Source organism: Melanerpes formicivorus, unplaced genomic scaffold (genome assembly GCF_026170545.1).
Source record: "Melanerpes formicivorus ecotype bairdi unplaced genomic scaffold, bMelFor1.0.p_v2 SCAF_18, whole genome shotgun sequence".
NCBI classification, from domain to species: Eukaryota; Metazoa; Chordata; class Aves; order Piciformes; family Picidae; genus Melanerpes; species Melanerpes formicivorus.
In genome coordinates, this window is record NW_027142370.1 from 3,215,001 (window position 1) to 3,241,541 (window position 26,541).

The following is a 26,541-nucleotide window of genomic DNA, read 5'->3' on the forward strand; positions in this document are numbered from 1 at the left end:
TCTCCCTTGCCCTTGGTGGCACCCATGGGAGCCCTCAAGGGAGTTCTGCTGGCTGTAGGTGCAGGAGAGCCCAGCACAGGGTCCTTCACTGGATCAGTCACCTCTCTCCCCCTGTTTGCCAGTGCATGGCACCCAAAGGCTCTTGCCAGGTTGGTAGGAAGGTGCCAGTCCAGGATGAGTTCTGCTCCAGCCTGTGGAAGGAGGTTGGCCCAGGCTGCCACCACCATGGCCACACAGAGAGGCTGGGACAAGGGCTGCAGGGAGAGATGCTGAGCAGTGTTGGAACTGTGTGGAGAGAGCAGCCAGCAAGGTTCCAGCACAGGCTGCTGCAGCAAGAGCTGGCTGGGCAGGGGGGCTCTCTGCTCCCTTTCCTGACCCCAAACTCCCTTGGAGGCCACAGTCCCAGAAACTGAAACCAGGACTGCAGCAGAAGAAACGAAACTGGCACTGGAGATGGGGAGAGAGAGCTTGCTTCCTCCTTGCCCCTCAGCCAAGTGGCTGATCCCCTGGCTATTTCTAGCCCTCAAGGAGTCCTCCCAGCCCCTGGTACCCTCCCTCATGTGCAAGGTCACCTGAGAGCCACTTTGACCTGCCCTTGGTGCCTTGATTTGGCTAGGAACAAGAAATCCCAACCCAGGCAAAGCTCAAACTCCATTTTGGAGTCTGAAACATCTCCTTGAAGCACATCAGCAGCAGGGAAATGCAAAGCAGATGCCCGGGGGGGGGGGGGGGGGGGGGGGGGGAAGAGGTGCTGGGAAAGTGGCAAATAATTGAATCATGGAAAGGTCTTGGTTGGGAAAGACCTCCAAGGTCATCCAGTCCAACCATTGCCTCAGCACTGCCACTGAGCCCTGGCCCTCAGCACCACAGCTCCATGGCTTTGAAACCCCTCCAGGGATGGGGACTCCAGCACTGCCCTGGGCAGCCTGGGCCAGGCCTGGACAACAGAATGATTGGAAGGGAGCTTTAAAGGCCATCCAGTGAGCAGGGACACCTGTGACTAGATCAGGAGTCCCTGCTTCCTGCAGGGAGCTTGGACTGGATGGTGGATATCCAACCCAGACCTCTCCTGGTGCAACCCTCTTGCCCTATTAGTTCATCCTTGGGAGAAGAGACCAAGCCCAGCTGGCTGCAGCCTCCTTTCAGGGAGCTGTAGAGAGCCAGGAGGTCTCCCCTCAGCCTCCTGTCCTCCAGGCTGAACAACCCCAGCTCCCTCAGCTGCTCCTCACAAGACTTCTGCTCTAGACCCTTCAGCAGCTTCCTTGCCCTGCTCTGGACACTCTCCAGGCCCTCAGTGCCCACCTTGGAGTGAGGGACCCAAAACTGAACCCAGGATTGGAGGTGTGGTCTCACCAGTGCCCATTGCAGGGCACAATCCCTGCCCTGCCCCTGCTGGCCACACCATGGCTGATCCAGGCCAGGATGCTGTTGGCCTTCTTGGCCAGCTGGGCACACTGCTGGGCACACACTGCTCCCCTCACCCTCTCCCTGCCCAGCCTGCTGCACCCTGGTGCTGCTGCTGGCTTTTACTGGTGCAGGTGAACTGGGATCAAGGTTCTCCCACTCAGTGCCAAGGGAGCTGCTTCTGGCTGGCAGTGGGGCAGACTCTGTCAGCATGGGGGCAGACTCTGTCAGCATGGGGGCAGGTGGGGGGAAAGGCTGAACTGTGCTGATGTACAAACATGTTCCAAGGGCTTTGGCCACCTCTTCTTGCCATCAGGGTCCCCCCTGCCAAACACCGACCCCAGGCACCCCCCACCTCACACTGGCCCTCCCAGGGACCCCCAGCAGTGCCTGGGGTGCTGCTATGTGCCTGCTCCAGGGACTTGTCCTCCTGGCCAGCCTCATCCCACCAGGTATGGTGCCACCAAAGGACCTGCTGCCTCCTCCCTACCAGCAAGGGGCTGGTTGCCTGGATTTGCACCAGCATGGGTGCCAGGAGCCATGGGTGATGCCCAAGGGCTGGGCAGAACAGGCTCTGGAGCCCCTCAGACTGGTCCTGGGTCTCCCACAGGCCACAGGAAGATGCTCTGGGGATGTTTGCCAGCATGTGCCACATGGCATGGTGCTCCCACGTGGCAGCCTGGCCCGGGGTGCCCATGGGGCTGGGCTCTGGGAGGGGTTGGGCATGGAGTGGCAGGAAGACACCCAGGGCCTGGAGTGGAGGGTGAGGAAGCAGTGGGTGCCAGGAGGAGAGCAGGGGGCTGCAGACCACGCGGTTGTGCCAGGCTGCTGGCACCTTGACCTCCTCCTTCCCTCTGCCCCTCTCCAACACAGTGCTCGGCTCATGGGGTGTGTCCTACCCTAACTCGGTGCTGGGGGTCAGGGGCTCCTGCGTGCTGGTGCCCTGCACCCTGAGCTACCCTGACAGCGAGGCGGCCAGCGAGGGCATCGTGGCCATCTGGTACAAGGACTACGAGGGCCAGAAGAGGGTGGTGTACCACTCTGCTGGCCAGGAGGTGGACGCTGCCTTCCGGGGCCGTGCCCAGCTGCTGGGGGATGTCTCCGCTCGCAACTGCAGCCTGCTGCTGCGGGAGGTGGCGCCGGAGGACTCCGGACCCTACCGGTTCCGTTTCGAGATCGTCAACGGCGACCGCTGGTCGGCGGAGCGGGACGTGCTGCTCAGCGTTTCGGGTGGGTTCCACCAGGAGACCCTCCCCCGTGACACCCTCCCCCACCAGCTCCCTGCCTGCCCACCCCCTGTGGACACCTTCCCCCTGCTCTCCGTCCCCAGACGACCTCCAGCAGCCGAACATCGCCGCCAGCGAGGAGCAAACCGAGGGGCAGACGTCCGCCTTGGAGTGCTCCACGCCCTACGCCTGCCTCCCCGCAGATGCTACCCTGCGCTGGGAGGGCTACGACCCCCAGGTCTCCAGGGTGGCCGGCCGCTTCCAGATGGACACGAGTGGGGCTGGCCACTACCTGACCCTCACCACCTCCTTCTCCTGGAAGGACCACTCCAAAAAGCTGCTCTGTGAAGTTTCTTACGGGTCCAAGAAGGCCACTGGGGAGGTCACCCTGCGGGTGAGACGTACGTGGGGCAGCTCTCCATAGGGGCTGGCTGAGCAGGGCTGGGGGCTGGGAACACTTCTGCCACGGCCACACCACCAGGACCCCCCTCCTGCCACCCACCATGCCTCCTTCCTTGCCTCCATCCCAGGGCTCCTTGCAGAAGGGCAGAGCAGATTTTCCTCCTGCTTCTGCACTTCTTGAGGAGTCTGTGTGAACCTCCTCAGGTTCCACACCACCAATGCAAGGTCCTGAACCTGGGTTGGGCCAGCCCAAGGGCTGGAGGGCAGGTGGGTGAAAAGCTGGATGGGAGCTGGCACTGAGCACTCAGCCCAGACACTAAGGCATCTTGGGCTGCTCCCCAGCAGCGTGGGCAATGGAAGAGGAGATTCTGCCCCACTGCTCTGCTCTGCTGAGACCCCACCTGCAGTGCTGGCCCAGCTCTGAAGTCCTCAGCACAGACAGGGGCCTGTTGGAGCAGGGCCAGAGGAGGCCACAGCAATGCTGGAAGGGCTGGAAGCCCTCTGCTGTGAGGCCAGGCTCACCACTACCCCCTGTGTCTGTCTGTCCTTCCACAGATGCCCCAAAGGACACCCAGGTGTCAGTCACCCCCTCCATGCAGAACATCCGTGTGGGTGACACAGTGTCCCTCACCTGTGAGGTGAGCAGCAGCTACCCTCCCATCTCAGCATACCACTGGTACAAGGATGGGGTGGCCATGAGCACCGAGAAGGTCTTGACCCTCCGAGACGTCCAGCGGGAGGCCTATGGGCAGTACCACTGTGAAGCCCAGAACCCTGTTGGGGTTGGCACAGCACCAGCCATGACCCTCTACATCTTCTGTAAGTGGCCAAGAGGCTTTCCTGGGGCTGGGGCTTTGCTGGAGGGGCAGTGGGTCTGTGGGAGTGGGAGGGAGTTTGTCCATCCAGTCTAGCATGGGGTGGGCAGGGAGCTGGCACTGAGGTGGCCAGCACTGGCTGGAGATCCAGGAGGTGGTGAACTCATGGTGGAGATCTGTGATGACTTCAGTGTGCCACACCTGCATCCTTCGTGGTGATGTCTCCATCATGCCATGCTGGCATCCTTCCTGGTGATGTCTCCATCATGCCATGCTGGCATCCTTCATGGTGATGCCTCCATTGTGCCACACCAGCATCCTTCATGGTGATGCTTCCATTGTGCCACACCAACATCCTTTATCAAACACAAACACCTCCTGCCTCCATCTTCATCCTCCCTGGGGACAGAGGGGCTCCTGCTTGTCCCTAGGCTGTTCCCCGTGCTGCAGGGGTGGGAGCTTGCTGGGGTGGGAAGCTGCTCTGCTGCCTCCAAGGCCGTGCTGAGCACGCTCCTGTCTCCACCAGCTGCAGAGATGTCAGTGAGCCCCGCGGCCGAGGTGCAAGAGGGGACAGCCACCACCTTGTCCTGTGATGTCCCTGGCAGGGAGAGCCAGGACCTCAACTACACCTGGTACAAGAACAGTGCCTGGCTGAAGGAGGGCCCAGCACACACCCTGCTCTTCCAGCACGTGGCTGCCACCGATGCTGGCTACTACTCCTGCAAGGTGACCAACGACCAGGGCAGCGACACGTCCCAGCCCCTCCTCCTGAGTGTGACCTGTGAGTGCCCGCGGCTCCTCCCGGGGGACGGGCTGCCGTGTCCCCAGCAGATGAGGCTCCCTTTGAGCCAGGGGCTGCACAACTCCCTCCCTGAGTCCGGAAAGCAGCTGCGAGGAGCAGCCCGGGGCTTGGGGAACCACATGCAGGCATCCCCAGGGGGACCCCCTGAGCCGCAGCACCTTCTCTCCTCTCGCAGACCCTCCCCGGAACCCCACTCTGACGCTCTTCCAGGAGACACAGGGTGGCCGGGTGGCCATGGTGGGCTGTGCCGTGGACAGCCACCCTCCAGCCACCTTGGCTATTTCCCGCGGGGGCACCCTGCTGGCAGCCAGCGGCTCGCAGGCGGCCCCGAGCCAGCGGTTTGGTGTCACCGCTGCCCGCAACAGCCTGCGGCTGGAGATCCGCAGCGTGGGGCCGCAGGACGCTGGGGAGTACCTCTGCACCGCCACCAACGCCTACGGCAGCGCCACTGCCACCAAGCTCTTCACCCCCCGTGGTGAGTCCTGCCGATCCTGGCTCCTGGTGGGGCAGCTGATGAACCCCTGTGGCTGATTCCATGCAGCCCTGAGAGCTGGAGGGAGGAGTAAGTCCCCAGCAGAGGTTAGGGGGTGAGCTGCTGGGAAGATGGAGAAAGATGTGAGAAGTGCTGGTGGATAAGAAGTTCACTGTGAGCCAGCAAGGCGCCCTCGTGGCAGGAAGGCCATCCCGAAGTGCACTAAGAAGAGTGTGGCCAGCAGGTGGAGGGAGGCTCCTCTCCTCTTCTCCTCTGCCCTAGGGAAGCCACGTTTAGAGTCGTGGGTCCAGTTCAGGGGTCCCCAGTTTGGGAGAGACAGGGAACTGCTGGAGAGAGTCCAGGGGAGGCTGCAAAGCTGCTGAGGGGCCTGGAGCAGCTCTGTGAGGAGCAAAGGCTGAGAGCCCTGGGGCTGTTTGGGCTGGAGGAGAGCAGCCTGAGAGGAGATCTGCTCAGTACTCAGCCAGAGCTAAAGTGGGGTGGGCTGGGGGGAAAAAGATGGGGCCAGACTCTTCTGAGTGGTGCCCAGTGACAGGACAAGGAGCATGAGAGCAGAGGAAGGTTCAGGAAAAGCTCCATTTGTTCCCTCCTGGTGATAGAAAGTTGATTCTGTGATCTCTGCTGGTGTGCAATGTCCTTGTGGAGCATCATCCATGCAGCCACAGGCTCCTGCAAGGGAGGAGGCTACTCAAACCCTTCCTCAGAGGGAAGTTGACCGTGGGGCTTTGGCCAGATGGAGACAGGGGAAGGGTGAAAGTTTGCTGTTGAGGTTTCCTCTCCCTCCTTAACATTCCTCTCCCCCCCCTCCTCCAGCCACAGAGGTCCTGATCCAGCCTTCAGCCGAGGTGCAGGAAGGGACAGCCGTCACCTTGACCTGCTTGGGGGATCAGGATGAGGCAGAGGAGACCCTCTACACCTGGTACAGGAACAGCAGGAGGCTGCAGGAGAGCTCGTCCCGAGCGCTGCGCTTCCCCAGCGTCCGTGGCGAGGACGCAGGAGCTTTCCAGTGCCAGGTTCAGCACCGCAACAGCAACAGCAGCCACAGCTCGGCGCCCGTCCCGCTCCGTGTGCTCTGTGAGTGCACCCCCGGGCAGCCTGCAGATGGCCCCAGCTTGGGTGGGAGCGCTGATCTATCTGCTGGAGGGCAGGGAGGGTCCGCAGAGGGGTCTGGCCAGGCTGGCTGGATGGGCTCAACAAAGCCAAGTGCTGCTTCTTGCACTGGGATCACAGCTACCCCATAACCAATCCAGGCTTGGGGAAGAGAGGATGGGAAAAACGCCTGGCAGAAGCAGACCTGGATGTGTTGTTGCCCCAGGGCTTGGGGTAGGGCTGGACACCTGCACTCAGGCCGTGAGCTCAAGCCAGGTGGCACCAGAGGTGCCCAGGGCATGCAGATCCCTTGTGGAGAGCTGCCAGAGGTGAGACCCCTGGGGTCTAACATATGGAAGGTCATAGGATGCTGAAGAGCTGCTTAGGTGACACCAGAAAGCAGCAGCCCCTTGAGCTCTTGGTGTTGTCCCAACCTCAGGAGCCCATTAATGTTCTCACCAGAGCTATTACAACCCACAGTTCCACCAAGGCAACCGGTGCTGAGCTCCCTGCTGCAGACCCAGGGTGGGCGCCTGGGCATCATCCAGTGCACCACTGAGAGCGACCCAGAGGCCAGCCTGAGCCTGTGGAGAGGAGAAGCAGCAATAGCCTGCACCCAGGGCTGCCTCACAGCCCCCAACCCCAGGGTCCAGGTCACCTTGTCCTACAACAGCCTGAAGGTGGAGATCCAGGAGGTGGTGCTGGAGGACGAGGGGACCTATGTGTGCTGGGCTGGCAACTCGCTGGGCAACGCCAGCACAGCTCTGGACTTCAGGGCTGAGAGTGAGTGTGAGGGGGGTCTGGGGTGGCCAGAGCCTGCCCCACGCTTCCCTGCTGCCTTTGAGCAAATCCTGGGACAGGGGAGGGTGAGGAGGGAATGCCAGGGATGGAGAGAAGCTCAAGAAAGATGCTGGCAGGGCAGAGTGAGCAGAAACAGCCCAGGAGACCCAGAGCAGCTGTCCTGGGAGAGCTGGGAACAAATCTTCTAGTGTTTGGGTGGAGTTAAAGCAGGGACTTGTCCCAGCCCCTCCAGCATCTCCTGGTGGGCTTTGAGGCTTCCCTAAAGTCCATGGCAAGGGTTCCCCCTCTGCTGGCACTGGTGAGGCCACACCTCAAGTATTGGGTTCAGTTCTGGGCTCCTCTCTCCAAAAAGGACATTGAGGTACTGGGGAGGGGTCTAGAGCAGAAGTCTTGTGAGGAGTGGCTGAGGGAAGCTGCTTGTTCAGCCTGGAGAAAGGGAGGCTGAGGAGAGACCTTCTGGCTCTCTACAGCCCCCTGAAAGGGGGCTAGAGCCAGCTGGGTGTTGGCCTCTTCTCCCAAGGAACAAGTGATAGAACAAGAGGAAACAGCCTCAAGTTCCACTGGGGGAGGTTTGGTTTGGACATGAGGAACAATTTCTTCCCCTTGAAGACTATCACGGCCTGGCCCAGGCTGCCCAGGGCAGTGGTGGAGTCCCCATCCCTGGAGGGGTTTCAGTGCTGTGTAAATGTGGTGCTGAGTGCCATGGTTTAGTGGTGAACTGGCAGGGCTGGGACAAAGGTCAGACTCATGAGCTTAAAATCATTTTGGTGGAAAGAGACCTTTATGATTCTGTGGTTTACTTTCTCAGGGGGTGGCTACACAGTTACTGGCTGGGTGGCCTCAGGAGGGGTTGCAGTGCTGACCAGTGTGGCTGATCCTGCTTTGGGTTGGACTGGATGATCTCTGCAGGTCCCTTCCAACCTCTACTGTAGTGTGATACAGCGATCTCATGCTGGTGCCTGTTTGCCTCCTGCCCACAGCTGCCAGCATCTCAGTGTCTCCATCCTCCAGCGTGCTGGAAGGTCACACTGTCAACCTGACCTGTCACCTGAGCAGCCACTCCCTGGCGCTGCCCAACTTCACCTGGTACCACAACGGGCAGTGGCTGGCTGAGGGCTCAGCCCCATCCCTGCTGTTCCAGCATGTGGCCAGCAGGGACTCAGGGCTCTACCGCTGCAGAGCCACCAGCGCCGCCGGCGGCAGCAGGAGCTCTGCCGATGCCTCCCTGGATGTGCTGTGTAAGTATGGGTCGGGGTCTCCAGCTCCTGCTTATCCTGGGCCCCTGCCTGTGTGCCCAGCTCTGCTCACCCACGTGTGAGTGCAGCTGCAGGTCTTAGAGTCCATCTACATAATGAGACCTTCTTGTTCCACAAAGAGAAGTTGAGGAGAAGTGAGGGTTGGTTTCTTCTCCCAAGGAAGAAGTGGAAAAAGAAGAGGAAATGACCTCAAGTTCTGCCAGGGGAGGTTTAGGCTGACCATGAGGAACCATTTCTTCCTCCTTGAGGGTTATCAAGGCCTGGCCCAGGCTGCCCAGGGCAGTGGTGGAGTCCCCATCCCTGGCAGGGTTTTGAGAGCCATGGAAATGTACTGCTGAGGGCCATGGTTTTAGTGGTGACCTGGCAGTGCTTGGGCATCAAGTCCAAGGTGGCCTTGGTGATCCTGAAGGTCTTTTCCATCAACTGTATTCCATGATTCTATGTTTCCATGTCCTGGGGATGTGTTTCCCTCTGTGCCACCATCTGCAGTGCCTTTCTTTCCCCTCTGACCAAGTGTGCACTTGATGTGTACGTGGGCAAGCAACCCTTCAGCTGCAAAGCTTCTAGGTGTGAGGGCCATGGTAATGGACAGCACACCCCAACAAACCCCTGGGGGTGAAGACATCACCATCACTTGGAGATGGTGTGGTCCCTCTGGTCCTGCAGTGGTAGAGACCTTCCCTCCTTTCTCAAGGAGGATGCAGCTTCTTCTTCTCTTTCTGGAGCACCTCGTGCTCAGCTGACACTCTCTGCCCCACGCAGACCCACCACGGGACCTCCACTTGACATCGTTCCTGGAGACAGAGAGAGGCAGCCTGGTCATCTTCCAGTGCCTGGTGGCAAGCAATCCCCCTGCCCAGCTGTCCCTGCACCGGGGTGAGGAGCTGGTGGCCACCAGCCGTGGTGGGAGCAGCCCGAGGGTCAGCGTCTCGGCCACCCCCAACAGCCTGAAGGTGGAGATCACAGAGGTGACGCCGGCAGATGAAGGCAGCTACCGCTGCACGGCCACCAACCCGCACGGAACCACCACAGGACGGCTCTACCTCCGTGTGCAGAGTGAGTCACCTGGTGGCCAGGCTGAGGGCACCGAGAGGATGCTGTCCCCGTCAATGCTGCAGGGCAGTCCCTGTGCAGGGGCTCAGGGACCCAGCAGCGCCTGAGCCACCCAGGGGGGTAGCAGAGCTTCTGGGATGAATTAATTCTTGGGTTGGGATCTGGCCTTCAGATTGGTTGCTCCAAGTGTGCCCCCATGGATGTGTAAACACAGGAGCTGGGGTCTGCACTCCCACCCAGGGCTGCAGGATTCCACTCCAGCTCTGCTTCTTGCTTTGGAGCTACTTCCCCCCCACACCAGGCACCCAGTTCCAAACTCCTCACCTCTGGGTACAGATTGTCCACCTGGACTCAGCACTGGGGAGGCCACACCTTGAATCCTGCGTTCCTTGTTCCAAGAAGGGCATTAAGGTGCTGGAGTGTGTCCAGAGAAGGGTCACAGAGCTGGGGAAGGGCATAGAACACAAGAGTTGTGAGGAGCAGCCGAGGGACCTGGGGTTGTTCAGCCTGGAGAAGAGCAGGCTGAGAGGAGGCTGTCTCTCTCCATGCTCCAGCTGCCCGAGTCCTCATCTCCCCATCTGCGGAGGTGCTGGAGGGAGACAACGTCTCCCTGACGTGCCAGGCGGCAGGGCAACCGCAGGGTGACTCCATCTACTCCTGGTACAAGAACAGCGAATGGCTGCAGGAGAGCCCCGAGCGCCTCCTGGCTCTGCCCCGCGTCACCAGCGCCGCCGCCGGCGCCTACCACTGCCGAGCCCGCGGCCCCGCGGGGACCAGCACCTCCCCGGCTGTCACCCTGCGAGTGGCCTGTGAGTGGGACCCCTCGGGGAGCCCTGGGGGGGCTGGGGAGAGCGACAATTCCAGCGCGGGGACGATGCCTGGGGTGGGGGGCCGCGGCCAGGTGCTGCCCCTCGCCGCGGGCGGGGACGGGGCCAGGTGCGGCCCCTCGGGTAGCTCTTTGTGCACACTGAGGGTTTGCTCACCGTCCTGGGCAGACCCTCCACGGGTGCCAGTACTGACGTCCTTCCTGGAGACCCCCGAGGGGCGGCGAGGCGTCCTGCAGTGCAGGGTGGAGAGCAGCCCGCAGGCAGAGCTGGCTCTCTTCAAGGACCAGGTGTTGGTGGGCTCCACAGCGCTCCCCCAGCCCAGCACCCTGCCGCGGCACAGCGTCACCTGCGCCCCCAACACGCTGCGGGTCAGCATCAGCCCCCTGCTGCTGGAGGACGAGGGAGAGTACCTGTGCTCTGCCAGCAATGCCCACGGCAATGCCAGTGCCACAGCCAACTTCACAGCAGGCAGTGAGTGACAAGGGGCTGGGGGGACCTTTGGGGGGGTCCAGGGCATGGGGTTGGGATGAAGGCACCAACACTGGGAGTACTGGAACCAGAGAACTGGGGTGAGCAGGTGTTATGAGGTGAAGATAAGCACCACCTGAGGAGGCTCTTGGAGAGCAGCCCTGAGGAGAAGCAGCTGGGGGTCAAGAGCTGGGCAGGAGCTGGCACTGAGGGCTCACAGCCCAGAGCTAGCCCTGGGAGAATCATGGAATGGGCTGGGTTGGAAGGGACCTCCAAAGGTCATCCAGTCCAAGCCCCTCTGCCCTCAGCAGGGACATCACCAACCACCCCAGGCTGCCAGAGCCCTAAAGCCCTTGGCCCTCACCCTGTCCCTGCAGCCCTTTGCAGACAGCCTCTCCCCACCCTTCACCTACTGGAAGGCCTCTATGAGGGCTCCCCAGAGACTTACCTGGGAGTGTGGCCAGGCCAAGCTGCAAACTGCACTGCTGGGGTTAAAGCCAAGAGACTCACCCTGGAGGATCACTCTCACAGCACACTCAACCCACAGCAGGCTAACAATTCCCCTGGCAAAACTCACAGCCACAAGTTCCTCCCTGCACCTATTGGGAGTGTGCAGAGCTGTGCCAGAGCACCACCACAGGTATTTCCTTGAGCCACAAGCACATTATTTACCTGTGCCTCACAAGGAAACGTCCACAGCAGCTGCTGCTGCTCCATCACCACTCTTCAATCTCCACCAAGCAACCCCTGCCCCTTCCAAACCATCCTCAGCCCAGCACAAACAGCTCCTGCTCCTTCTAAACCATCCTCAGCCCAGCACAAACAGCTCCTACTCCTTCTAAACCATCCTCAGCCCTGCACAAACAGCTCCTGCTCCTTCCAAACCATCCTCAGCCCTGCCCCAGTAGCCCTTGCTCAACCAGCACAATTCCTACAACCCTCCCAAAGACCAGGGCAAGACTCTCAACCAGCCAAGACTCCACCAGAGGAGCTCAGCCCTACCAAGGCAACACAACCAGCACCAGTGAACAATATATGGGAGAAGAGTTCAGGGCCCTACCTAAACCGGGGGGCCACCAGGCCCCCCGGCCTTTGTTGTCACCACCACCATCACCCAGTGCACACCAAGGGTACTCACCAGAGATGAGAGGAGGATCCTCCAGCCCAGATGGGCTCACCTTAGGGCTCCTGCCCCTCCTGGCTCCAAATAAATAGGGCAGGGGGTGGGGAGGGCCAAGGGGGCACACCTGGGGTGGGCCAAGGGGGCACACCTGGGGTGGGAGGAGAGCCCAAGAGAGCCCAGGTGCTCTGGGTTTGGAGGGGAAAATGGGGTGGGTGGGGTGGAAAGGGGGAGGTGGTTCTGGGCTGATCCCCAGCAGTGTGGGCAGCAGGGGCAGGGAGGGCATTCTGCCCCTCTGCTGAGACCCCCCCTGCAGTGCTGGGGCAGCCCTGGACTCCTCAGCACGCACAGGGACCTGCTGCCTTGGAGGCCAGGCTGAGAGGGTTTGCACTGCTCAGCCAAGGCTCCAGGGAGACCTCCTGGGGGCCTTGCAGGACTCCCTGGGGCTGATCAGAAAGGTGGAGCCAGTCCTGGAGAGGAGGCCTCCCTAGGGCAGAGGAAAGGGCGGGGAGAGCCTCCCTGGACCTGCTGGCAGCATGTCTGCATCACTGCCAGCCCACCCTGAGCAGGATCTCCTTCCCCTTCCCTGCAGCTACCAGGCTCTGGATCTCCCCCTCCCCAGAGGTGCGGGAAGGTGATGCTGTCAACCTGACCTGTGCAGTCCACACCCATGAGCAGGAAGCTCTGAGCTACACCTGGTACAAGAACCAGGTGTGGCTCAGCAGCAGCTCTGCCCCAACCCTCACCCTCCCCACCGTGGCTGCTGGGGATGCTGCCTCCTACCACTGCTTGGTTCAGACCCCGGCAGGGCCTCGCAGCTCAGATCCTGCCACCCTCAACGTCCTCTGTGAGTCACAGAACCATTTGGGTTGGACAAGACCTTCAGGATCACCAAGTCCAAGCCTTAACCCAGCACTGCCAGCTCACCACCTAACCATGGCCCTCAGCACCACATCTCCATGGGTTTTAAAACCCTCCCCCCACAAGGATGGGGACTCCACCACTGCCCTGGGCAGCCTGGGCCAGGCCTTGGCAACCCTGTTAGGGTAGAAATTGTTCCTCATGTCCAACCTAAACCTCCCCTGGTGGAACTTGAGTCCTTTTCCTCTTGTCCTATTGCCAGATCCTTGAGGTGTTTTTGTCCCTTGGTCAGACTCCTTGGCTGGGAACCCTCCTAGAGGTATGGTCTGGAGACCATAACCAGGCCGTGGGACCTGTCTTAGTTATAGGACCTCAAAATCCAGTTAGCTTTTGTCCCAGGTCTTGACCAAGTGGAGTTTTACCCCCCTGGCTCCTCAGGGTGTCACCTGTCCCTTGGTCAGTCTCCTTGGTTGGGAGCTCTGCCTGCACAGGTCCTGTGCTGCAGGCAGCAGAGCCTCACCCCTCAGCTCAGAGCTCAGCTGAGCCTGACCTGTGCCCCACAAGCTGCATCCCCCGACTCCCCAGGATGCTGCTGATCCATCTCCTCCCAACATTTCCCTCTGCTAGACCCCCCCAGGAACCTGCAGATGAAGGCCTTCATGGAGAGTGGCAAGGGGACCGCAGTCATCCTCCTCTGCACCGTGGACAGCAACCCCCAGTCCCACATCACCCTGCTCAAGGAGGGGCAGCTGGTGGCCTCCAGCCCCTCCGTGGGAGCTGACCAGCTTAGGCAGAGCATCCACATCTCCCCTGCTCCCAACATGCTGAGGCTGGAGCTCCATAAGGCCACTGAGGAGGATGAGGGCGAGTATGAGTGCTGGGCACGGAGCCAGCTTGGCAGCACCCACACATCCCTGCCCCTCCGTGTGCAGGGTGAGTCTGGGGGTGTGGGGACAAGGGGCTGGGGACCACCTGGGGTGGATTGGTGTGAGCACCAAGGGGTATGGCTCAAAGAAGTTGGGCAGCACGGGGGGCTGGGGTGGTGAGAAGTCGGTGGGAGGGCAGCAGGGAGGTGCTGCTGCCCACTTGGGTGGGCGCCCAGTGAGCACCCACCCCACGGGGTGGGGCTGAGGGCTTTGGAGCTGGGAAAGGCTCTTCCCAAGGCGACCAAAACTTGTGCCAGCTCTGCTCTGCTCTGCTCTCCTCAGCCGTCAGGGTGATGGTCACTCCCTCCTCCGACGTGCCCGAGGGGACCGACGTGATACTGACCTGCCAGGACGCCGGTGCCCGGCCGGGCACCCTCTACACGTGGTACAGGAACGGGCGGTGGCTGGCGGAAGGCTTTGACGCCTCCTTCGCCCTGCCCAGCGCCTGGCGCACGGACGCGGGGGCCTACGGCTGCCAGGCGCGGAGGGGGCTGCGGGGCCGCCGGGCGCCCCCGGTCACCCTGCGGGTGCTGTGTGAGTGAGGGGCGGCGGCATGGGGTGGGGGACGCCCCGCGGCTGGCGCAGGCGGAGGGGGCGCAGGGCAGCGCGGCAGGGGCGGCGCTGCGCCGGTCTGTGTCGCCACCTGGTGACAGCTCGCGGCAGGCTGGTGGCCGCCCCCGGCCGCCTGGGTACCTGCGACCCCCTCGTCCAGGACGGTGCCCAGCCCCGGCATCACGTCCCTGGTCCCCCCTCTTCAGACTGTCACCCTCCAAGCCCCGCGGGAGGGACGGTCGTAGAGGCTGTTTGGCTGGAGGAGGCCTTTCAGAGACCGTTAAGCTCCTCCGGACCTTCAAGGTCGAGCCCGTTCAGATTTTCAAGATCAAGCCCAGCCACACCTTTAGGATCAGGCATGCTGCAAGAGCAGAGCTGCTTGTGGGGAGGAAAGGAGGTTTTTGTTGTTGTACTTGCAGATGCACCCCAGGAGCCATCCTTCATCTCCTTGGTGGAGCCCCAGGGTGGGCGTCAGGCCGTCCTGCTCTGCACCGTCGACAGCTTCCCACCCTCTGACATCACCCTGCGTCGGGGGCACGGCCACACTCCCCTGGCCTCCACGCAGGGACCCTCTGACCCACGCTTCACAGTCCACCTGAGCCCCAACTCCCTGCGGGTGGAGCTGGTGGGGTTGGAGCTGCAGGACGCAGGGCTCTACATCTGCTCAGCCAACAACAGCTACGGCACTGCATCCTCCTCCCTGCACCTGGACCTGGCAGGTGAGGGGGGCCCCACGCCATGCAGCACCCATGTTGGGGTCCTGAAGGGCCCTTCCATGGGGCTGTGGCTCTTGGCACTCTTTCCTGGGGGCTTGGGGGTGGTGGTGTCCTGTGCAAGCCCGAGCCGTGGGCATCCCTTGGCTTCCCAATCTCCCTTCTCCTCCTCAGGGGTCAAAATCACAGTGGAGCCTTCACCAGAAGTGCCTGAGGGCACCAGAGCTACCATGACCTGCTTGGGTGTCCCTTGGGTGGGCGAGGAGGCCAACTACACCTGGTACAGGAACAGCAGGTGGCTGCAGGACGGACCAGCAGCCTCCCTCATCCTCGCCCGTGTCTCCAGCGCTGACTCCGGCTCCTACCGCTGCCGGGCGAGCGGGGCACGGGGCAGCGCCACCTCGGCCCCTCTCAGCCTCAGCGTCCTCTGTGAGTGTCCCCAGGTGCTGCAGGGACAGCTCACCGGGCAGGGTGGGCTGCAGAGTCCCCAGCAGGCTGCTGCCCCCAGCCCAGCATCTCGCACGTCCCATCCCCGTGGTCCTGCTGCGGCATGAAGCCCTTCCTCCTCTCCCTTTGGACCCAGGGAAGAGGGCACCAGGGCTTTGTCTGGCAGCAGCTGCACGCAGTTGTGGATGTCCTCCCCCTGGAGGTGTTGGAGGCCAGGTTGGATGGGGCTTGGAACAACCTGGTCTAGCTGCAGCTGTCCCTACTGACTGCACATGGGGGCTGGAGTAGGTGACCTTCAAAGGTCTCTTCTAACCCAAACCGTTGAAAGATTCTATGATAGCCCTCAAAAGTCAGATCTGGAGTCAAGGGGCTCCAAGCCAGAGGCTGCTCTCCAGCTGGGGAGGGGAGTGAAGGGCTGGAGAAGGTTTGAAACTACCAGCCCAGGGCTGGGTGGGCTGGAGCTGCTCCACACCGGAGGAGAAATGCATTAGGCTGCCTCCAGGCCGGCATGAGAGGAGGTTCCCACTCCACGGACCACTGCCAGTCCTGTCTCCTGCCCACAGACCCCCCTCGGGATGTGTCCATCAGCACCTTCCTGGAGAACCGCAGCGGGCGAGTGGGCATCGTGCTGTGCGCGGCTGACAGCCGCCCGGCTTCCGCCCTGCTCCTCTACCACCACGGCCAGCTCCTGGCCTCCAGCCTGGCCTCAGCCGCTTCCCCAGGGCTCCGAGTGGCCCCCTCCCACAACGCCCTGCGTGTGGAGCTCAAGGATGTGGGAGCAGAGGACTCGGGAGAGTACATCTGCGTGGCCAGCAGCCCCCTGGGCAATGCCACCGCCAGTGCCTACTTCAGCGTCCACAGTGAGTGGGGCTGGCCCCAACCCTGGGGGGCTGTGGGGGTTTAAGTGATAGGACAAGAGGAAATGGCCTCAAGTTACACCAGGGGAGGTTTAGGTTGGCCATGAGGAGCAATTTCTTCCCCCTGAGGGTTGCCAAGGCTTGGCCCAGGCTGCCCAGGGCAGTGGTGGAGTCTCCATCCCTGGAGGGGTTTCAGAGCGGTGCAGATGCGGTGCTGAGGGCACCTCAAGGCTTGGAGGGGTCTCATCTACAGGGACAAGGGGCTGGGAGATCTCACCCCCTCCTCAGGGCCCCCCAGACTGCCTCACCATCCAGCAGCTCTGGTGGGGGTCTGCCCTGGGTTCTCTCTGCCTGCAGCTCTCACCCACCTCCAGGCCCTCACCGTGGTGGCTGGGCTGCTGGGGGCTGCTGTCTGCGTGGCCACCTTGACTGTTCTGGCTGTGAAGCTGTGGCCCAGGTAATGTCCCTGGTCAGGATGGCACCAGGGGGGGATAGGGACCTTGGGCTGAGCTGGCATGGCAGCTCCTTCTCCTTCGTTCCAGGATGAAGAGGGCTTGGGGCTGGTCCAGTGCTGAGGACACCTTTGAGCTGAGGAGCAAACAGGAGCAAGCACAGGTTGGGACCTTGTTGGGGTCGACTTTCAGGACCCCACCCTGAGTTCCCAGGAAGTCCCCACGGGGGATCCATGGGTGATGGAGAGCATGAGGCTGGGGACTGTGGATCTGGGCTTGCACACAGGCCAGAATCTGGCCCAGCCAGGCTGCTCTGTGATGCCAGCACAGCCTTGGCCATCCTTGGAGTCAGGGAGAGGGCAGGAGGGGCAGAGCCTGCTGAGCACCTGAATCACCCCTTGCAGGCTCATCCCAGAGGGTCTTCACAGCTCACAATGGGTGGTGACCCCTCTGGGTGCTCCCCTGACCCCATGAGCTCCAACCTCAACCAACCCCAACCTTTTCCAGGTGGATGGAGTGGATGGAGCTTCCTAAACCGATGGCTTTTGGCACAGGAGCAACTGTAGCAGCTGGTACTGGAACCATGCAGCCCCAGCTTGGCTGGATCCAGGCCCTGGGGATCACCCAGCTTTGTGCCCACTCCCCCCCAGCCCCTCTGCTGCCCCGTGGTGCCCCTCATCCCTCCCCACCGTGGACATTGTTCTCATGCAGGGCAGAGCTGGTGCTTGCCACCGCCCGTGCCAGGCAGCGGCAAGCTGGGACGGCTCAGAGCTGCTCTCCAGCAGCGAAAACCTCAGGACAAAAAGAAGCTCCCTGTGGTGGTGCAAGCCTGGGGACAGCCTCTCCTCCCCACCATCCTCCTGTCCCCACCACCAAAGCCACCAGGGCCTCCCTGTGTGTCCTTCCTGGAAATAAAGCCCAGAGCAAGGCACAGCCAGGGCCTGGTGGGACCAGCTGGGAAGGGTCCTGAGTGGGACCAGCTGGGAAGGGTCCTGAGTGGGACCAGCTGGGAAGGGTTCTGAGTAGGAATGCTGGAGAGCTGGAGGGAGCAGGCAGCCATCAGGCTGAGCAGGGCTGCTTTCACCGAGGACTCCCCATGTCTCTGGGTGATTCCTGCTCCACTCTGTCCTCTGCAATGTCCCCAAAGCCGTGGGGACAATGGCTTGGTCCGTGGATGAAGGTGGGGGCCTGGGGATGTGGTGCTGGGAGGCAGCCCATGGGCACAGCTCCCCCTCTTCCTGACGTCTGTCTTCCCAGCCCCCGGGGCAGCGCTGTCCCCAAGCCAAACGTGACCCCGTGGTGCCCAGGAGGAGGTCAGGGACAAGGAGCAGCTCTGTCCTTCAGCTCGGTGCTGCCGGAGGAGGAGGGAGGATGGAGCTGTGGGAAGGCTTTGCCTGTAGGTGTCACAGCCCCCAGCCCGGAAGGCAGCTGCTGGGCCGTGTCCCCTCCCATCCCATAGCCATTAGATGTCACCCTGCAGCCACCTCACGGCCACACGCCAGCGGGCAGGGGCTCGGACAGGGCTGTGCAGCCGGATGGTGGCTTCAGAGCGTGGAGCTGCAGCTTCCCAGAGAGGGCTGGGGGTCTCAGGGGGCTTGGGGGTTGATGCTCTGCTCTCCTGGCAGCTTAATCCTGTCTCCTCTACCTTTACTGCTGTTCCTGTCCATGCACCAACTCAGGGTTCACCTGGAGCAGTTCCAGCTCATCTCCCTCTTGCTTGGCTCTTGGGATCACACAGTCCCCACTCATGCTTGGGGATGCTTGGGATCACACATGCTGAGGGCCATGGTTAGGTGGTGAGCTGGCAGTGCTGGGTTAAGGCTTGGACTTGGTGATCCTGAAGGTCTTGTCCAACCCAAATGGTTCTGTGACTCACAGAGGACGTTGAGGGTGGCAGGATCTGAGCTGCGAGGCCCTGCCGGGGTCTGAACCAAGCAGTGGTAGGAGGCAGCATCCCCAGCAGCCACGGTGGGGAGGGTGAGGGTTGGGGCAGAGCTGCTGCTGAGCCACACCTGGTTCTTGTACCAGGTGTAGCTCAGAGCTTCCTGCTCATGGGTGTGGACTGCACAGGTCAGGTTGACAGCATCACCTTCCCGCACCTCTGGGGAGGGGGAGATCCAGAGCCTGGTAGCTGCAGGGAAGGGGAAGGAGATCCTGCTCAGGGTGGGCTGGCAGTGATGCAGACATGCTGCCAGCAGGTCCAGGGAGGCTCTCCCCGCCCTTTCCTCTGCCCTAGGGAGGCCTCCTCTCCAGGACTGGCTCCACCTTTCTGATCAGCCCCAGGGAGTCCTGCAAGGCCCCCAGGAGGTCTCCCTGGAGCCTTGGCTGAGCAGTGCAAACCCTCTCAGCCTGGCCTCCAAGGCAGCAGGTCCCTGTGCGTGCTGAGGAGTCCAGGGCTGCCCCAGCACTGCAGGGGGGGTCTCAGCAGAGGGGCAGAATGCCCTCCCTGCCCCTGCTGCCCACACTGCTGGGGATCAGCCCAGAACCACCTCCCCCTTTCCACCCCACCCACCCCATTTTCCCCTCCAAACCCAGAGCACCTGGGCTCTCTTGGGCTCTCCTCCCACCCCAGGTGTGCCCCCTTGGCCCTCCCCACCCCCTGCCCTATTTATTTGGAGCCAGGAGGGGCAGGAGCCCTAAGGTGAGCCCATCTGGGCTGGAGGATCCTCCTCTCATCTCTGGTGAGTACCCTTGGTGTGCACTGGGTGATGGTGGTGGTGACAACAAAGGCCGGGGGGCCTGGTGGCCCCCCGGTTTAGGTAGGGCCCTGAACTCTTCTCCCATGTTGTTCACTGGTGCTGGTTGTGTTGCCTTGGTAGGGCTGAGCTCCTCTGGTGGAGTCTTGGCTGGTTGAGGGTCTTGCCCTAGGCTCTGGGGGGGTTGTAGGAATGGTGCTGGTTGAGCAAGGGCTACTGGGGCAGGGCTGAGGATGGTGTGGAGGGAGCAGGAGCTGTTTGTGCAGGGCTGAGGATGGTTTAGAAGGAGCAGGAGCTGTTTGTGCAGGGCTGAGGATGGTTTGGAAGGAGCAGGAGCTGTTTGTGCAGGGCTGAGGATGGTTTAGAAGGAGCAGGAGCTGTTTGTGGGGGGCTGAGGATGGTTTAGAAGGAGCAGGAGCTGTTTGTGGGGGGCTGAGGATAGTGCCAAGGGAGAAGGGGCTGCTTGGTGGAGATTGAAGAGTGGTGGTGGAGCAGCAGCAGCTGCTGTGGACGTTTCCTTGTGAGGCACAGGTAAATAATGTGCTTGTGGCTCAAGCAGATTCCTGTGGTGGTGCTCTGGCACAGCTCTGCACACTCCAAATAGGTGCAGGGAGGAACTTGTGGCTGTGAGTTTTGCCAGGGGTATTGTTAGCCTGCTGTGGGTTGAGTGTGCTGTGAGTGATCCTCCAGGGTGAGTCTCTTGGCTTTAACCCCAGCAGTGCAGTTTGCAGCTTGGCCTGGCCACACTCCCAGGTAAGTCTCTGGGGAGCCCTCATAGAGGCCTTCCAGTAGGTGAAGGGTGGGGAGAGGCTGTCTGCAAAGGGCTGCAGGGACAGGGTGAGGGCCAAGGGCTTTAGGGCTCTGGCAGCCTGGGGTGGTTGAGGATGTCCCTGCTGAGGGCAGAGGGGCTTGGACTGGATGACCTTTGGAGGTCCCTTCCAACCCAGCCCATTCCATGATTCTCCCAGGGCTAGCTCTGGGCTGTGAGCCCTCAGTGCCAGCTCCTGCCCAGCTCTTGACCCCCAGCTGCTTCTCCTCAGGGCTGCTCTCCAAGAGCCTCCTCAGGTGGTGCTTATCTTCACCTCATAACACCTGCTCACCCCAGTTCTCTGGTTCCAGTACCCCCAGTGTTGGTGCCTTCATCCCAACCCCATGCCCTGGCCCTCCCCAAAGGCCCCCCCAGCCCCTTGTCACTCACTGCCTGCTGTGAAGTTGGCTGTGGCATTGGCATTGCTGTGGGCATTGCTGGCAGAGCACAGGTACTCTCCCTCGTCCTCCAGCAGCAGGGGGCTGATGCTGACCCGCAGCGTGTTGGGGGCGCAGGTGACGCTGTGCCGCGGCAGGGTGCTGGGCTGGGGGAGCGCTGTGGAGCCCACCAACACCTGGTCCTTGAAGAGAGCCAGCTCTGCCTGCGGGCTGCTCTCCACCCTGCACTGCAGGACGCCTCGCCGCCCCTCGGGGGTCTCCAGGCAGGCTGTGGAGCACCAGAACAGGTTGCCCAGGGAGGTGGTGGAGGTCCCTTCCCTGGAGATGCTCAAGGTGAGGTTGGATGAAGGTGGGGCCCTGGGGATGTGGTGCTGGGAGGCAGCCCATGGGCACAGCTCCCCCTCTTCCTGACGTCTGTTTTCTCAGCCCCCTGGGCAGAGCTGTCCCCAAGCCAAACGTGACCCCGTGGTGCCCAGGAGGAGGTCAGGGACAAGGAGCAGCTCTGTCCTTCAGCTCGGTGCTGCCGGAGGAGGAGGGAGGATGGAGCTGTGGGAAGGCTTTGCCTGTAGGTGTCACAGCCCCCAGCCCAGAAGGCAGCTGCTGGGCCGTGTCCCCTCCCATCCCATAGCCATTAGATGTCACCCTGCAGCCACCTCACGGCCACACGCCAGCGGGCAGGGGCTCGGACAGGGCTGTGCAGCCGGATGATGACTTCAGAGCGTGGAGCTGCAGCTTCCCAGAGAGGGCTGGGGGTCTCAGGGGGCTTGGGGGCTGATGCTCTGCTCTCCTGGCAGCTTAATCCTGTCTCCTCCACCTTTGCTGCTGCTCCTGTCGATGCACCAACTCAGGGTTCACCTGGAGCAGTTCCTGTTCATCTCCCTCTTGCTTGGCTCTTGGGATCTCGCTGACCCTAATCTTCCTCCTCCTCAGGTGCATCCCCCTGGTGCTGTGGCTTCTGGTGCCCTGGCTCACTGCTGGAGCAGCCTCTTTGAAGCTCACTGAGATGGGACAGCCAGGTAGGATGATTGCACAGGTGTTGGGCTGATGGGACAGTTGGGCAAGGAGCTTCACCAGCAGTTGTGGAATATCCACCTGTGCCCAGGGCCCCACATGGGAAGGCTGTGTATGAGGAAGCTGTCCCTGTCTCCAGCCCTATCCCCATCCTACTGCCAGCCTTGGTTAGGATGAGATGGAGGTGGAGATGGGATAAGATGGGAAGGGATGTAATGCAATGGAGTTTGTAGCAGTGCTGAACCCATGAGGGGTGGGCAGGGTGGCAGGAAGGGTAGTGGTGGGCAGGCCTCCCCCTCCCTGGCCCTATGGCAGCAGCCATTGCCTCCTCGCTGAGAGCTCTCCGAGCACCTGGTGGCAGCGCAGTCAAAGCCTCTCTGTCAGCTGCTGAAGTGCAGGCACAGACAGATGAGTTGAAAGGGAGCTGGGGTGACCTGGGCAGGTCTATCCCTCTGGCTCCAAATCACCTTTTCAAGGCTCCTTGGTGGCAGACTCCTCCAACCCCACAGCCACCCGACCCTGCTGCTCCTCCTCCACCACCTGCTCCCACGCTGCCCCCGACCAAGCCCTTGGGCTGCACAGAGGGTCCCCATCCACATCCATCCTCTCCCTCCCACATCTCCCTGGCCTGAAGTTCATCAGCTCTTGCCCAATCCTCCCCCGGGGTGGCTGGATGGGCAGCTCCAGCTGGCCCCTTCTGCCCAGTGTGCCCAGTTGCTTGCTGGGGGAGGTCAGGGCAGATGTTGCTGGCTGGCATGTACACATGGGGCCCCTGGCTGGCTGTGCCAGATGTTGGCTCTTCCCAGCACTGCAACTGGTGTAGCCTGGGTTTGGGGGCACACAGAAGAGGATGTGGGGAGGGTCCCACCGGTTCCAAGATCTACATCCAGCGTGGAGCACGGGGAAGGTTGTGGGGCAGTGCCGAGGGTGAGCTGAGGGCTCACTCCTGCTCTGCTAAAGCTCTGCCAGCCCCCAGCACCAAGGGAGCGGGAGGTGTGTGTGGGAGCAGTGAGCAGCAGGGTTTAGGAGGCGGGACTGGGGTACACCCACCGCTTTAAGTCCCTCCCCAGGCATGCAGCAAGGGCTGGGAGCCAGCGGTTGCCTCCGGGCTCTCTGAGCTCCTTCTCCTCCTTTCCTTCTGGAGCTACGCACACACCCCCCCCCACAACACACACGCACGTTAAGCCAAATCCTCCTGTCACATGGTTTGAAGGCAGAGCAGGGGAATAAGGGCAGGTCAGAAGGTGAACTGGAGGCCGGGGATTTGCCACGGGGCGGAGGACCTGGCAGAAACGCGCCAGGCATTTCTCCTTGGATAAATTAGCGCCCGCTTGGCTCTGCTCCCCGCAGTAATCCTGGGGAGGGCTGAAATGCACCCAGCCAGGGTGAGCTGGGAGCAGAGCTGGGGCTGGGCTCGCTGCCCTCCCTCTGGGCTGCCACAGTGGCTGGCAAGCGTCAGCCTGGCTGGCCCTGGCACCTCGGCGATACCAGTGGCTCCTGCCAGGGTTTCTTCCCAGCCTGCCAGGCTCAGGGGCACTGTTTGGCTGGGAAGGAGCCCACCTGCTCCGTGTGGGCAGTGAGGGGGATGTCCCTGTGTGGGTGTGACTGTCATAGAACCATGGAGTTGTCAGGGTTAGAAGGGACCTCAAGGCTCAGCCAGTCCCAACCCCCTGCCATGGGCAGGGGCACCTCACACCACAGCAGGTTGCTCACAGCCACCTCCAGCCTGGTTGCAAACACCTCCAGGGCTGAGGCTTCCACCACCTCCCTGGGCAGCCTGTGCCAGGCTCTTGCCACCCTCATGGGGAAGAGCTTCTTCCTCACATCCAGTCTGAATCTACCCCTTTCTATGGTTTTTTCCACTCCCCCTACTCCTATCACCCCCTGATACTGTCACCCCTCCTGGATCCCAGTCCAGCTGGGTGGGCTCTGAATGTCCGTTCCAGTGGTGGGGGACGAGGGGAAGCCACTCCTGTGCACAAGAGATGTGGACCAGCACCTTGGTGCCCACGCTGTGATGGTGGTGGTCACCATCTCCCAAGATTCATCCCGAAACCCAGAGCAGTAGCAGCCAAACATCAGCTCCAGGGGTGCCCCCTGGGGCAGGGCCACCTCTCCTCCACCCCAGTGCTGGTGCTGCTCACTTCCTCCCTCCCCAAGGTTTAGCTCCCTGCGTAACATCTGCTAAGTCCATCCTGTGTCTCCCTTGCATCATCATCCTCCTCTCTTAGCTGGAGGTCACTGCTTGTGGTAGTTCCAGGCTTTGCAGATCTTGAGTAGGAAGCTGATGATAAATCCCTCTTGGGGGCAAAAAGGCAAACAAAGATCATTCTGAGAGAGGGAAGGAACTTAAACTGGTTGTGCCAAACCAATTCCTCTTCTCTCCTCACCCCTGAGCTCTGGAGAGAGTCTAATTTGCTCCTGCTTGACTTTAGTTTCATTGTTTTGGTATTCACTTCTCTCTGCTTCTTTCTTCCTCCCTTTTGCACAGGGGGGTAGGCAGAAAAGGAGCAGCTGGTAGCTTCCCCTGGTCTTTGGCTGGGGTGGGGGGATCCTTGTGCTGTTCATCAGTCGCAAACAGCTGTGCACATTGTCAGTCCTGTGTGTTTCTGTACATGTTCATTGCCTCCCCACTGCAGTTCTGCCTGTCAATAAAGCTTTCTCTTTGCTTCCAACTGGTTTGGCAAAGTTAATGTTGGGTGGGAGGGGGGGAATTTCAACCTACCACACTGCTACAGAGCTTGGTGGTCGTGGTGGGACACCTGTGTGATGCTCTTGCTTGGGTTTGAGTCAGCAGTGATAGATGGAGGAGGCTGGGTGGCCAGATTTCCCCCCCACTTCCTCTGTCCCCGTGTCACTGCACTGTTCCTGGCATGTGGCTACACCTCCTGGCTGTGGCTGTGCAGGGGGAGCTGGGTCCAGGGGGGTGGAGGGGCTGGGAGGGTGTCACTGTCCCCAGCCCTGTTGAGCCTCACAACCCCCCTACCCTGTCCTCTTAGCCCACCACAGACCATGAGAGCCAGGAGGAAGGGCTGGTCTCTGCCTTCCTGTGTCTGGGAGGGTCTTCTGGCTTCATGGAAGCCCTCCAGGAGCCCACTCCCCTTTTCTGTCTGGGGTCTCATCACCCAATAAACTCCGTGCAGTTTGGTATTATCCAGCCCATAGAGCATCCACACCCTTAGTACTGCTAGTGACACTATCAGGACCCTACTGCTCCTCCCAAGAAGTTTACTGGGGTCCCTTGCCCCCCAGTCTGCTGTGTCTGACAGGATCATCAGCTCAGCTGGGGCCACTGCAGGAACCCACACCGCCTTAATCTGACACTAACCAACTGGGACTGCCCGGGTGTCCCAGTGATGGGTGTCTGGTGGTTGAACCATGGTTTGGAGCTGATTCCCCCCACTCCTGGGAAGCAGCTGGCCCTGGGGGACAAACATAGTGGCAGTGAGACCCCAGGCAAGTGTCCGGGGGTGGGGGGGTGTGGGACGGGACTCTGGGTGTCCAGGGGGTGAGAATTTTCCATCAGAGCAGGAGCTGGGGGAAGTGGAAAGGTTAAGGGCATCAAAATGTGGTAGCAAGTCCCCAGGGCTGTGATCACACCCTCCTCCAGCAGCACCCACACCTTGTCAGACTCCTGTCACCCCAGGCAGATGATACCCAGGGCTGGGAGCAGCTGGAGGGCAGCAGGTGAGGGGGGAGCTGACACGGGAACCAGAAGGAGGAGATCCCAGGAGCAGGGATAGCAGGAAGCAGGATGCCAATGAAGGCTATTCCAGGACCGAGGATCCTGGAGGAGCAGATTCCTGCAGAGAGATCCAAGGAGCAGGGATGTCAGAAAAGATGCCAGGGGTAGGATTCCAGGATTAGGGATGTCAGTGAAGGCTGCTCCAGGAGGGGGATCTGACAAGCAGGGATGCCAAAGGGGGAGATCGCAGAAGCAGAGATGCCAGGCGGGATCCCAGAATCAAGGATGCCAGAGAAGAGGATCCTGGGAGCAGGGTCCCAGGACTGGGGATGCCAAAGAAAGAGATTCCCGGATCGGGATCCCACGTGTAGGGATGCTAGTGGAGGAGATCCAAGGAACAGGAATTCCGGAATCAGGGATGCCAGAGGAGAGGATCCCAGGAGCAGGGTCCCAGGGTGGGGGAAGGCTCGGGGGTCCCTGGTCTCCGCCGCTCCCCGTGCCGCCGTGGCCCCGCTGCTGCGGACTCGTTTGGGGTGGGCACCCCCAGGGCAGGAGGTGCTGCTGGCTGAGTCGGGGTGCTGCGGTGAAGGACTCCTCGTTCCAGGATGGCTCGGTCACTGGTGGGATGCCGGACCAGCCGTGCTGGGAGGGGCTGCGGTACCGGCCTGACCGAATTTCGTTTGATTTCCTTTGATTTCGTTTGATTTGCTTGGATCCGAGTGGGGCTGGACTAGGGGAAACGCACCCACCCGTGGGGGAGCCCGGCGGGGCTGGGGAGACCCGCGTCCTGGGGAGTAGTGTCCTCCACCCAGGGAGGGGTGTCCCAAGCCGAGGGAAGGGTGTCCCCGGGGCCACGCTGCCGTGCCCGGTACAACCGGCTCCTCTAACGAAATCGGCGTTACTGGGGCCCTGGGCGGCGGGGGACATGCCTGCGATGGGCACCCCAGAGGGGGTCCTGAACGAGGTGGGGACCCTAGGGGGTCTTCTTCGCCATCTTCTGTCCTCGAAGCAGGCGGCGCAGCCCGTGCACGGTGGCATCCTGTCCGTGCACACTTCCCCCGTGTCCGCTCACGGTGACACTAGGCATTTGGACACAGTAGATCGGGTGCTGCCACCTTGACTGCTTTAAAAAGACCCCCAAACCACCCCTAAAGCCCCTCCAAACCAGCACCCACACCAGCCCCAACTCACTGCCCAGACTAGCCCCCGAGGCAGCCCCCACACCACCCCTGAAGCACCTCCGAAGCAGCGCTCAAAGCATCCCAAAACGGCTGCCAAAACATCTCCAAACCACCCCTAAAACAGTCCCAAGCCCCTCCAAACCATCCCCAACCGGCCTCGCTCTCCCCCCAGGGGAAGGGAGTGGTGCCCGGTTATGCAGT

At 61.6% G+C, this 26,541-nt stretch overlaps 1 protein-coding gene across 2 annotated transcripts in view; it reads left to right on the top strand.

Annotated features, from left to right (window-relative positions):
- Window positions 1-17,494, top strand: part of SIGLEC1 (sialic acid binding Ig like lectin 1) — an 18,317-nt gene extending 823 nt beyond the window's left edge. The window contains exons 2-23 of one of the 2 annotated variants that reach the window (XM_068149384.1): window positions 1,721-1,856; window positions 2,278-2,634; window positions 2,735-3,031; window positions 3,588-3,851; window positions 4,374-4,628; window positions 4,825-5,124; window positions 5,953-6,213; window positions 6,709-7,011; window positions 8,010-8,267; window positions 9,048-9,341; window positions 9,893-10,147; window positions 10,334-10,636; window positions 12,346-12,600; window positions 13,242-13,547; window positions 13,823-14,074; window positions 14,512-14,811; window positions 14,980-15,234; window positions 15,816-16,112; window positions 16,467-16,566; window positions 16,652-16,724; window positions 17,069-17,133; window positions 17,273-17,494. In XM_068149384.1, the coding sequence (XP_068005485.1) occupies window positions 1,721-1,856; window positions 2,278-2,634; window positions 2,735-3,031; window positions 3,588-3,851; window positions 4,374-4,628; window positions 4,825-5,124; window positions 5,953-6,213; window positions 6,709-7,011; window positions 8,010-8,267; window positions 9,048-9,341; window positions 9,893-10,147; window positions 10,334-10,636; window positions 12,346-12,600; window positions 13,242-13,547; window positions 13,823-14,074; window positions 14,512-14,811; window positions 14,980-15,234; window positions 15,816-16,112; window positions 16,467-16,566; window positions 16,652-16,724; window positions 17,069-17,095 (5,148 nt within the window). In that variant the 3' untranslated portion in view covers window positions 17,096-17,133; window positions 17,273-17,494. Of the gene's footprint in view, window positions 1-1,720; window positions 1,857-2,277; window positions 2,635-2,734; window positions 3,032-3,587; window positions 3,852-4,373; window positions 4,629-4,824; window positions 5,125-5,952; window positions 6,214-6,708; window positions 7,012-8,009; window positions 8,268-9,047; window positions 9,342-9,892; window positions 10,148-10,333; window positions 10,637-12,345; window positions 12,601-13,241; window positions 13,548-13,822; window positions 14,075-14,511; window positions 14,812-14,979; window positions 15,235-15,815; window positions 16,113-16,466; window positions 16,567-16,651; window positions 16,725-17,068 lie in introns of both variants that reach the window. The other variant, XM_068149383.1, reaches the window with a different exon arrangement.
- The last annotated feature ends 9,047 nt before the right edge of the window (window positions 17,495-26,541 follow it).